This window comes from Mirounga leonina, unplaced genomic scaffold (assembly GCF_011800145.1).
Source record: "Mirounga leonina isolate KUSES-001 unplaced genomic scaffold, KU_Mleo_1.0 Mir_507, whole genome shotgun sequence".
In the NCBI taxonomy this organism is placed as follows: domain Eukaryota; kingdom Metazoa; phylum Chordata; class Mammalia; order Carnivora; family Phocidae; genus Mirounga; species Mirounga leonina.
Genome location: NW_023270789.1, coordinates 5283616 through 5296294, shown reverse-complemented (window position 1 = coordinate 5296294; position 12679 = coordinate 5283616). Strand labels below are relative to the sequence as shown.

At 37.6% G+C, this 12679-nt stretch overlaps 1 protein-coding gene across 2 annotated transcripts in view; it reads right to left on the bottom strand.

Annotated features, from left to right (window-relative positions):
* The window catches only part of TRIM33 (tripartite motif containing 33), a 119657-nt gene that overhangs the window by 21863 nt on the left and 85115 nt on the right, over positions 1 to 12679 (bottom strand). For both annotated transcript variants that reach the window (XM_034990242.1, XM_034990243.1), the window contains exons 7-11: positions 11467 to 11613; positions 10844 to 10961; positions 9188 to 9462; positions 8205 to 8369; positions 3839 to 4039 (exon numbers count right to left, since the gene is read on the bottom strand). In XM_034990242.1, the coding sequence (XP_034846133.1) occupies positions 3839 to 4039; positions 8205 to 8369; positions 9188 to 9462; positions 10844 to 10961; positions 11467 to 11613 (906 nt within the window). The remainder of the gene's footprint in view (positions 1 to 3838; positions 4040 to 8204; positions 8370 to 9187; positions 9463 to 10843; positions 10962 to 11466; positions 11614 to 12679) is intronic.

The following is a 12679-nucleotide window of genomic DNA, read 5'->3' as shown; positions in this document are numbered from 1 at the left end:
AGAGAATTCTATTCAGATCTGTCACAACTACTATTAAGATATATCAACAAATATCCAAAACTGCCTTTGAATTTACTTCTGATTTGCATTACATAGTTAATGCTACCTTGTCTACTTCCTGTGTAGCCTCCGCCAGGTTTCTTCTTACTATACATGGAAACTACAGAATAGGAGAGAAAGTAAGTGATTCTTTAAGAGGGAACAGGTTTCCTTCCCTTTCTGTTCTTGGTTCATTTGGTTAACTATTTCTTACTATAGTTGTGCTTTCATGGTAACCACCTCTACTTTTAAAAGTAGATGACAGTAACAAGTGTTGGTAAGAATGTGTAGAAATTGAAACCCTCACACTGTTGGTGGGAATGTAAAATGGTGCATCCACTGTGGAAAACAGTTTGGGAGTTCCTCAAAAGCTTATACAATATATGACACAGCAATTCCACTCCTAGAAATTTACCAAAGAGAACCAATAACCTGTGTTCATACAAAAACTTGTATAAATATGTTCATAGCATTATTCCTCACCAGCCAAAAAGTGGAAACCCAAATGTCCATCAACTGATGAGCCCATGATCAAACGTGGTATATCCATACAATGGAATACTAAGCCATAAAAAGGAATTAAGTACTAATGCAGGCTACAACATAGATGGACCTAGAAAACACTGCTGTGTGAAAGAAGCCAGGCACAGAAGGGCATAAATATTATGTAATTCTACTCATGCAAAATGTCTAGAAGAGGCAAAACCACAGAAACAGAAAGTAAATTAATGGTTTCCAGGGATTGGGAAAGGGAAATGTGACTGCTAATGGATAGGTTCTTTTGGGGTAATAAAAATGTTCTAGAAATAGTGGTAATGGTTCAATCTTGTGCATATGCTAAAAACCACTGAATTGTACATTTTTAAAAATTGGACTTCCTCGTATGTGAATTATATCTCAATTTTTAAAAGCAGGTGATAAAAACGAAAGTCTAATATGATGCCCAGCTTTTCAAAGATGTGTAGCATCTATATTTCCTCCATCTGGTCTCTGTCAGAAAGCATCAAACCAAGGTCAAAGTAGCCTAGCAACTTATGTTAAATAAGACATTAGCAAACTTCTTTTCCTTTTCCTTTTGAAAGTTTCTTAAGACCTGGAACCAAGTTTTATTTATCTTCTTATTCTCAATCCCCAAGGACTTAAGCATATACTAAGTGTTTAGCAAACCTCAAATGATTCTTCTAACACTACACATACCTCTCCCTCATTGCCCAAATCCTCTCAATACTATACCTTTCCAGGCCTACAATCCGGAACTATCTCCCTACTACCTCTATGGATAGTGGGAAGAAAACCAGACTTGTAATCAGGAGTCTGAGCTTTGAATTCCAACTTTTCCATGTACTGGGTGACTAGTCACTAACCTCTCTTACTCTCTCATCCATCAAATAGGGGTATCACATTATCACAAGATGGTTTTACATATTAAGCTGATAAACTGCCTGTGAAAATGCTTTGTAAACTATAAGCTTATAACTTAGAAATTTTACTTTTTAGGGGCACCTGGGTGGCTCAGTCAGTTAAGCATCGGACTCTTGATTTCAGCTCAGGTCATGATCTCAGGGTTGTGGGATGGAGCCCTGCTTCAGGTTCCATGCTCAGCAGGGAGTGTGCTTGAGATTCTTTCCCTCTGCCCCTCCCCCTGTTCATGCGTGCACTCTCTCTAATAAATAAGTCTTAAAAAAAGAAATTTAATTTTTTATAGATATACTCCCAAATTTCCCATTCTATATTGTCCACTCCTCTCAGCACCAAAACAACTACTATTCACTCAGCCAAAAAAGATCTCTCCTAATATTAGGGAAGCAATAAGATTAAGAGAATTCACAATGAGTTAGTGATTTTGAAACAATTTTGAAGTTAAAGAAACATCCTTTAAAACTAACTCTTGGGGCGCCTGGGTGGCTCAGTCGTTAAGCGTCTGCCTTCAGCTCAGGTCATGATTCCAGGGTCCTGGGAATCGAGCCCTACGTCGGGCTCCCTGCTCCGCAGGAGGCCTGCTTCTCCCTCTCCACTCCCCCTGCTTGTGTTCCCTCTCTCGCTGTGTCTCTCTCTGTCAAATAAATAAATAAAATCTTTAAAAATTAAAAAATAATAATAAATAAATAAATAAATAAAACTCTTATAAAATCCAATAAATACATAAAAATACTAAAATGCGATCAAGGGCCCCAGTGTCTTAGTAATTTAACTGCTCCTTGCTCCCATGGTGACCCTTGACTCTGAGTAACTCATACAATGCATGAGAGGACGACTCAGCATAACTTCAAAGGTTATATTTAAACTTATAAATAAAATGTTTTTTGTCAAGTTATTGCCTTGGCTTGATGTGGACAAGCAGTCTGCTGTGCCCACTCTTGGTGCCTCAGTGCTTCCACCCACCCTGCCCACAAGCAGATCTACCAACCTGAACAAGTATTTCAACAAGCACAAGGAGTACTGGCACGTCATGTTACCCAGAGAACTTTCCAAACAAGTACCCAAAACCCATCTGATGTCTGAAGGGAGGAGTGGAGGAGATCTGGTGTCCCAAAGAGTCTAGGCCGGGTTCATTTCACAATTCATAAGCCAGAATCACAGACTGTTCTCTTAAACAAGCTCTTCCAAAATATCAACAAAAATGAAGTATATCTGGGGATCCTTAATTAAACCTTTTTCAAATTTAATATATATGTGTATGTAAGGTAGTATTCAGTGAATACCTGAAAAATGTACAAATCATTCATTCATAACTGTGCACGAGTTGTATTCTTCACAGCAACAGAGCTCAGTTAAATTTAACTGTAATTTACAATAAGGTAGTTTTTTTTAAAGATTTTTTTTAAAGTAACCTCCATACCCAATGTGCGGCTTGAACTCACAACCCCAAGATCAAGAGTTGCAAGCTCCACTGATGGAGCCAGCCAGGTGTTTAAGATAAAATTTCTTCTAGTCAGTTTTTCTCTTAATAATAAGCATCTATTTGACTTTGTCTATTACTTTTATATTAAGTAGTTTGTATGCTGCATCAAAAAAATATTTATTTGTGAGAGAGCGAGTGAGCATGCAGGGAGGAGGGGCAGAGGAAGAGGGAGAGTTCCAAGCAGGCTTCACGCTCAGCGCAGAGCCTGATGCAGGGCTCAATCTCAGGACTGTGAGTTCATGACCTGAGCCAAAATCAAGTCATATGCTTAACAGATTGAACCACCCAGGCGCCCCCCAAAATTTTTTTAATAAAATGCTTTTAATTCAAATGAATTCATGAAATTTTAGAAGGCACTGCAAGATCTTTTTCTTCAGGAAAATGCTACAGGTGAAAGGGACAGAAGTCTCAGAAGCTACTCTTCACCATCACTTTCTCTCTCAGTATGCACCACCTCCACCAAGTGCCTGATATCTAGACTTTCCAACTTCTTCCTTTCTTAGACCAACCTGTTTGCAAAAGGGGTACACCATCCCTTTTAGACCTAACAGAAGACTGGCAAATATGACCACATTTTGGTCCTAGGTCTCCTCTTGGGATCCAAACTTATAGCACGAGTGCTTTATCTAACACAAGGTTTGTCTGCTGGCAAGTGGCAGAAAGATTAGCAAAGCTGATATCTTATAGCTTTAATATATTGAGGCATGCCAGTTTTAGCACACATGACTTCTAAAAATCAAATATTATACTCTACTCTTTGGAAATTTAAAACACGTTGCTCCTGAAAAAGGAAAAGAGAAAAGAAGAGAAGAAGAAAAAAGAGAAGAATAGGTATACCCTTAACTCCCTAATTGATAACATGAGGTTTTAAATCTCTCATTCAACTTAAATACAAACCTGTATGGGTGGAATATCTGGCAGTGATGGAAGGTTTTCAGGATTGGTGACTGAGGGGATTAGCTCTATTGCTGTAACAGATGGGCTCGTGGGACCTCGATTTGCATTTGCCATCGTAGCTGTAGTAGGGCTGGTTGGATTGATTGTGGTGTTGTGCACCGACACAACAGGAAAGGGTCCAGCATGCCCTGGGTTTGAGTGCTGTTAGGAAAAAAGATGTTATCATTACTTGATCTGCCAAGATATCCTAATATGAACTATACCTTCACAACAATTTTTAGGTTAGGAAAGATACATTAAGTGCTTGACATCTGTGACTGAGAAACAAAGAAGTAAGCACTATCTTAACAATAGCCAAGACACAGAAGCAACCTGTGTCCATGCACAGACGAATGGACAAAGAAGGCGTGGTGTGTATGTGGGTGTCTGTCTATGTATAAAATATGTATGTGTGTGTTTGTATACAGAACAGAGTATTATTCAGCCATAAAAAATGAGGCAATCATTTGCCACAGCATGGTTGGACCTTGAAGGCATCATGCTAAGTGAAGGAAGACAGAGGAATACAAATACTGCATGATCTCATTTATATGCAGAATCTTAAAACAAAAACAAATGCATAGAAAAACAGTTCAGACTTGGTTTCCAGAGGCGGAGGATGGAAGAAGGGGGAACTGAAGGTGGTCAAAAAGGGAAAGGTACAAACTTCCAGTTGTAAGATAAAAAGTACTAGGGATGTAACATATGTACAATACAACCATAGTTTTAACACCATTGCATGACATATAGGAAAGCTGTTAAGAAAGTAAATTCTAAAGATGATGTGGTGTACGTACATGCGCGCGCGCACACACACACACACACACACACAAATGGAATATTACTCAGCCATCAAAAAGAATGAAATCTTGTCATCTACAATGACATAGATGGGGCTAGAGTGTATTATCCTAAGCAAAATAAGTCAAAGAAAGACAAATACCGTATGATTTCATGCATATGTGGAATTTAAGAAACAAAACAGATAAACATATGGGAGGGGGAAAAAAAGAAAAGAAGAGAGGGAAACAAACCATAAGAGACTCTTAAAGACAGAGAACAAACTGAGGGTGGATGGAGGGAGGTGGGTGGGGAATGGGCTAGATGGGGGACGGCTATTAAAGAGGGCACTTGTGATGAGCACTGGGTTTTGTAAGTAAGTGATGAATCACTGAATTCTATTCCTGAAACCAATACTGCACTGTATGTTAACTCACTAGAATTTAAATTAAAAATTTGAAAAGAAAAAAAAGTAAATGCTAAGAGTTCTTACTACAAGGAGAAAAAAAATTTCTTTTATTTTTATTGTTATCTATATAACATGATGGATGTTAGCAGAACCTACTGTAGCAATCATTTCACAGTATATGTAAATCAAACCATTATGCTGTTAAGTCTTAAATTTATAACGTGATGTACATCAATCATTAATCAATAAAACTGGAAAAAAAAGAGTAAGCCTTCTCCAACTTATACAAAAAAGTAATCATAATTCAAACTTAGGCTTCTCATTTTCCTATTCATTTTTGTGTAGTATTAGGAAAAGGCAGACTTGCCAATAATTTTCAACCTGTCAACCTGGTGATATGATGTTATTTCAGAACAAAGATGTATATAAATAGATGATCTGGAAGCCCCCAAAGTTTTCAAACATCAGACCAGGAAAGCCACTGCTCTATTTATAGTCCTCTTTAACTCTTTTGTCTTTTTAAAAATAAAAATAATTGTGAAAAAAATTGTGTAGTTGTACATTGTATAACTGATAAGGTAGGAAAAAAACAATGGATGTACAAATAGAAATATGACACCAATTCCTGATTATAATACTCTGTGACTTCAGGCAAATCACATCTCAGTAATTTAGAAATGTGGCTAATACCTCACTTGTCTCATTGTGAGGGACCATTAGGAGGATCATCTTTAAGGTAATATGGATAAAAAATCTTTGGGAAACAAATTATACATGTATCAACAAATCATTAGAAATTTAAACATATAAAATTCTAACATCCAGTGATTTCTGCAGGAGCCCTGAAGCCTGATTCTGCAGCTTCTGTGCTCTTCCAAAGGGTGTGCCTGCCTCCTGGCAATACTTGAGGGCTTTCCACATTCTAACGGGCACATGGGTATATTAACAGCTGTAAAGAAATTAATGTCCATTTCTTCAACCTTTATATATATTTTTTCTAAAGAAAACCCGATTTCCCTAGGAATGTGCCAGAGTCTACAGGCTTTCCTCTTCTTCCTTCACTACTACGCTTCTCCCCCAGCCTCAGAACAGCACAGCTCTGACTGGATCCTCATCTTATCTAGCACACCGCCCCAGGGGCAGAAAATACTTGTGGAAAGACAAGCAAAGGTGAGTGTCAAGCTGGTGAAAAAGTGCCCAGCTCAAAAACCTGGTAACAGATCTCTAAGTGGGTTCTGATACCTGATGATCAACAAAAACAAAAGACCCAGGGGCACCGGGGTGGCTCAGTCGGTTAAGCGTCTGTCTTCGGCTCAGATCATGATCCCAGGGTCCTGGGATCGAGCCCCGCAGCAGGCTCCCTGCTCCGCGGGAAGCCTGCTTCTCCCTCTCCCACTCCCCCTGCTTGTGTTCCTTCTCTTGCTGTGTCTCTTTCTATCAAATAAATAAACTCTTAAAAAAAAAAAAAAAAGACCCAAAGAAACTGTCAAATGATAAAAAGACTGATAAAACAGTATTGACAGCTCATTTTGAGTTTTAGTTTATAACCTACAAAAGTTTAAACAACTGAGGAACATGAGAAATTTCTTTTAATTCCCAGATACATGATTTTGTGAACAAATTTCCCGAGGATCATGAGAAAAAAAAAAAACTAATAAAAATTAATGTTGAATTCTAACTTACTCTAATAAGTAACAGACATACAAATATATATAAATGAATAGGAAGGGGGAAAAGGCTTTTCCTATCTCATAAAGAAATGTATACCTAAAAGAATTTTACTTTTTATGTTTCCTAATACTCTTAAATCATGTAAATATATTTATGTTGTTTAAACAATTGTATAGGAGTTATTGTAATGAAAATTTGGTCCAGGAAAAATCTTTTTAAGCTTAATAAGTCTTATTGTTGCTGGAAATTTAAGAATTTTTAAATTGAGAGACATTTTTCCCACAGAAAACTGCAACTAACTAATCTATAAGTCTATCAAACATAAGTATATTAAGATAAAATTCTGTAGAGAGAGTAGAAGATTCAAGTCCAATTCAAGTCCAAGGAGAAAGACAGAATAAAATTTTGACTTTCAAAAAAGAGCTTGCTATGGTATTTGGGATTCTAATGGATTTGTCTACAAGAATGATATAAGGGTTTTACTTTATAATGTCAATATTTACAATATGCCAGAAAATACGTCCTCGGCAACCATTTAAATTTAAGTTTATAATGGAACTTTTAAGTGTCAACTGTAAACATGAGGGAGTGCATTTTTTTCAAGTCTTTCCAGAGATACTTGGGCCTAAAAGTTGAAGGACCACTGCTCTGGGACTGTTGATTCAACTTCAGTATGCAGATTGATCTGAAAGTTAAGTAAAAATTCACATATTTCTGAGTATTTCACTCCTAGAAATTCTGATTCAGTAACTATGGCTCAGAATCTATTTCTGACAAGGACCCCCCTCCCCCGCCAAGTCATTCTGAGGGCCATTAAAGCACGCTAGGAGAAATATCACTGTAGCAGTTATAAAATGAACTTTATTCTTTTATAACTAAAAATCACATGTAAAAGTAGTCTGATTGTATAATCCTAACTCCTATTCAAATATAACCTATTCAGGCAAAAATTAGAAAACATGTTTCTAAATACATTTATTTTTAAGAGTAGGCACATCTATATCCTTAAAAGAAAAATATGCAAAGAGAGGCAAAAAATAAATAAATAAATTACATATAGCGTAGCTCTATTGTTTTCAAAATCCTTTTTATAGATTAGGTTCCAAACACCTCATTAAAAGAGTAGAGGAACAATTTCAGCAAACTAAGGTTCTAATCTTGACTTTACCATTACCTCTTGTGACTGTGGATAAATAACAAGCTCCTGTGTTTTCTACCTCTATAAAATGAATTGGCTGGACTAGGGTTCTTAACCCACAGGATATAATGGGTTGAATGTCATTAAAGAAGCTCTTAAAATTGAATTCATGTGTATGTGTATTTTTCTGGGACAAGAAAATACACAGCATTAATCAAATTCTCAAAGGTATCAATGGTCACACAGCACGCCCCCCCAACTGATTAAGAAGAATGATGTCTTTTAGTTTTAAAATTGTATGATTCTTACAAATGTAACTCTAGGCATACTTGTCTTTGGAGGTGTGGCTGCATCATGGAATACTGAGGGCCGCTGTGCCTGGGTATCCCTGGTATTCGGGCAGCATTCTGAGCCAATCTCATCTGATGGGCTTGGAAAGCTCCACAGTTCATGTTGCCTCTTTGCATTGTTTGCACACTGATCAATCTCGGAGGCTACAAAAAGCAGAAATTGCATTTATGTAATAATATTTGTTATATATATATCTTGCAATTATAAAATATTATGGGAAAAATCATTCTGTCAGGACAGAAGGGCATAAAATAAAAAGTATAAGTCACATTCTCCCCATCTCTAGCCCCAATCCCTTCCTCTCAATACACGTGTGTATTTATAGCCTATTAACATTAACTTATCCAACCCTGGATTAATGGTTTTGATTTGGATGGGGGTGGGGAGATCAGGAGAGATACAGGGATGGAAATGATTTGAACAAATGCCTAAAGAACTTATCAGATTGGGGCGCCTAGGTGGCTCAGTCGGTTAAGCGTCCGACTCTTGATTTCGGTTCAGGTTGTGATCTCAGGGTCGTGGGATCAAGCCCTGTGTGGGGCTCTGCACTCAGTGTGGAGTCTGCTCCAGATTTCCTCTCCCCCACCCCCTTCTTAAATAAATAAATAAATGAAATAAATAAATAAATAAGCACTTATCAGATCCTAGGCAAAAACTATCTGTCCCTCTGGCCCAAAACCACATGCAGAAAACAAAAAATACCTGGTATGGAGGGATAAAATCTTGTGCTCCTCCATAGTACTAGTGAATTAATTTTGTTTCCCATGGTAAGTATTTATTTAATACCCTTCCTCACATCTCCCCCAAATCCCTGCCAAACCCAGAGCAAATATTTAAAATCTAACCTTTGAACTTTGTCCCTGCTAGTAACGTTGAAATGTGTAATTCATCCATACAGGACAGAGTGTAATCCTGAGGCCTTCATAATTTGTCAATAATGTCATGATGTAATAATGCTCACCTGTTGCTGTAACATCTGTGGGGCTGCTTGTCTAGGGTGCTGCTGTGTTGTTGTTGTTGTTGTTGATACAGGTGCAGGTGGTTGCTGCATTCTCATCTGTTGCAACTGCTGATGTTTCTGTGCATACACTTGTTGTTGCATGTGCTGGAGTCGAAGCTGTGCTAAGTTAATCTGTCCAGGGGTTTTACTAATGTGGTTTGTCCCTGGAGGAACTTGCCCAACTACAACATTAGGAGTATAACCAGGAGCTGGTTTACTCTCTATTACTAGATTACCTGAAGGATTTAAAAAATGAGAATAATTTGCATATAAATGATTATATCATCTACTTTGTGGATTAGTCACTATCTTTTCCTCTTTCCTTTGACAACTATCAGCACTCAAAGCTTCTGACAGTACAGCAGAGATGGGAGCTAGGTTTAAAGATAATGAAGATCAGAAACATAGTCCAAAGCCAAATAACTGACTTTGAGTCTTCAGAATAATATATCACCCGCCCTTTTTCTTTACTTACACAAATGCACAGAAAATTAAAGATCTGAAAGAGATACTATGAGAGGAGGCCCACATAGTCAAAACCAATTCTCCCGGACAGACTCAAGGATACCTAAGATTGCTAACGCTGATGCCATCTGCCTTTGAATTTCCGAAGTCTACAGGGCAGAGTAGGACACTGCTCCAAAACTGTCTGTGGAAACATGGACGTTTAACCACTTACGTCGCTAAAAATGACAATTTTCCTTGCCTCTTACTGAGCCCAGTGTTTTCTAGGAATAGAAAGCAAATTTTAGGAAGGTTTGATATAAGGCAGAGCTGGCAAACCTTTCCTTTAATGGGTCAGGTATTTTAGGCCTTGCAGGCCACGTAAGATCTATCATATATTCTTTTATTTTCATTTGTTTTTACAACCCTTTAAAATGTAAAAAACAAACTCAGCTACCATGCCACACACAGTTTGCCAATGCCCGATCTAAGGCTATAACCAAATTTTAATATACACAAATATTACTTATTTACAGAAAGCCATCCACCTCTGCTTTTACAACTTCCAATAGTGAGGATCTGACTATTTTGAAAGTGAGTTCACTCATCTGTAGACAATTCTAATTGTCGGGAAGTTTTTGGCCTTTGTTGTGAATTGAGCTGTCTGTCTGTCTCTTGTAAATTTCACCTATGGTCCGCAGGTCCACACTGTGGAGTAACTAGACTGAAGTCCATTTCTCTTCCGTGTGGAAAAGAGCTACTCTTATCTTTCAAACATTCCTCAGTACATGACTTTCAGACACATCAGTATCCTGGAGGTCCTCCTCTAGTGGACAATTTGGTACTAAATTTATATACAAACTACTAAGCATCTAATAAATTCTTCCAGAGAATGAAACCCCATTTGCTAAGTTTTTGACATGAAGCAGTCATTATCAATTTTAAAAGATGGGGAAAAGTTAGCAATGATACACATTTTTAAAATCTACACAGAGGAGATGCTCAACATTCTTAAAGATGTCATGAACATAGCTCGAGTTCCCAATGAGGAACATATTTTCCAAGAAGTTTACATGTTAGAGTGAAGTTTCAAGTATCTAAAATTTGCTTTAGAGGTTTTCTCCTCCTAATTCAGTGTACCCAGTTACATTCATAAAACTAATTATTTCTCACCTAAATTGACTACATTCTTTGCCCAGAAGGTGGGATCACAATGGAAACGAATTGCTCCATTAGCAGCAGGCACAGGATCACACCGTGCTTTCAAAATATGGCGCAACTGAAAAGTAATCTTAAAGGGGAAAAATTCACATTAGTCTTAAAAATTATAAGGATCACTTGAGAAAACATACATGACAGAGACATAAAAAGCTCATGTAGCCCCACAATATCAATCTCAGATGAGACAGTATGTGTTTAAACGGCTATCTATATTAGCAATCAAAAGCACATGCTTGAACTTCTGACATTTCTGGTGATAAACTACATTCCGATGGTGATAAACTACTAGGTACATTACGATATTAGGTATCTTCAGGACAGTAAATACTGTATGATTCCATTCGTATGCATTCCAGAAAGTGAGAGAAATCAGACTATGGTTGCCTACGGTCAGGAGCAGAGGGGAACCAAGGACACTTTTGTGGGTGACGGAAATTTGCTGTATCTTAACGTGGCGGTGGTTACACTTGCAAAAAATGCAAAGCGTACACTTTACCCAAATGCAATTCACTGAATATACGTATCTCAGTAGAGTCCACCTAGAGACCATAAATATACTAAACTCTGTGTCTCACCAGTCGCTTGCTGTACAGTAGTGCTGTGCTGCTGCCACTCGCAATTGCCCAGTTTGTAAAGTTCATAACATGCTTCACCTGCCGGGAGAGGCCCGTGATGTCGTTCTGCTGCTGCAGTAACTTCATCTGTCTTTCTTTTGTAACATTCTGAAACAGAGTAAGAATTCAATGACGAATTCCATATGAAAAATTCAACTCACAACTTGTATTGCAAATGAATACCTACATTACTTTTTAAAATTAGGATAAGTTGACAAGCCCCTCATTATTTAATGAGTCTCTGATCAAAAGAAAAGTCACTAACAAAAGCGGAACTAAAACTTAAGTTCCCTAAGCTAATAACGGACATTCCCTATATAGAAATTAATGTTAGTTGATGTCTCTCTTTTCCTTCAGAAGATAAAAATGTCTTTATTAAAAACAGTATCTAGGGGCGCCTGGGTGGCTCAGTCGTTAAGCGTCTGCCTTCAGCTCAGGTCATGATCTCAGGGTCCTGGGATCGAGCCCCGCATCGGGCTCCCTGCTCCACAGGAAGCCTGCTTCGCCCTCTCCCACTCCCCCTGCTTGTGTTCCCTCTCTCGCTGTGTCTCTCTGTCAAATAAATAAAATCTTTTAAATAAATAAATAAATAAATAAATAATAAATAAATAAAATAAAAACAGTATCTATTATTAGGCTGATCCAATACACAGAATCTATGGCATAATGAGCTGACCTTTAGAAATATGATATACTCAACTCTACTTTTCAGACCAAAGAAAATTTTGTCTTGCCAGTGCCACCTACTGGTGCAGCATGAGGCTAGAGTTAAAATCTCTTCCTTTAAATACTTTAGACAAAATGAGAAACGTAAATTCCAAAGTTCTAAGAGCAGAGTTAGGGAAACTTAAAACGACAAAAGTTCATAAAAGAAAAAGAAAGTCAGTAAGAGTTGAAGGACCAATTTTGGGGGAAATGCTGCAAAGGAAAATTAAACTGTCTGGGAACTAAAACTCCTAGAAGCAATAGGTGATGTCCTATACACTTTGACATTTGGCATGCCAAACAACCTATCTACTTGGTACTTAACCATTTTTCTTAAAGCCTCAACTTGATTTATTGGACAGATTTTTTCCTAAGAAAACAAGTTGCTCATTTTGTAATGTAAAACAGTGGATAAAAGTATTCAACTGATAGAAGCTTGATTCACAACTTCCCTGGAAATCATCCCTTT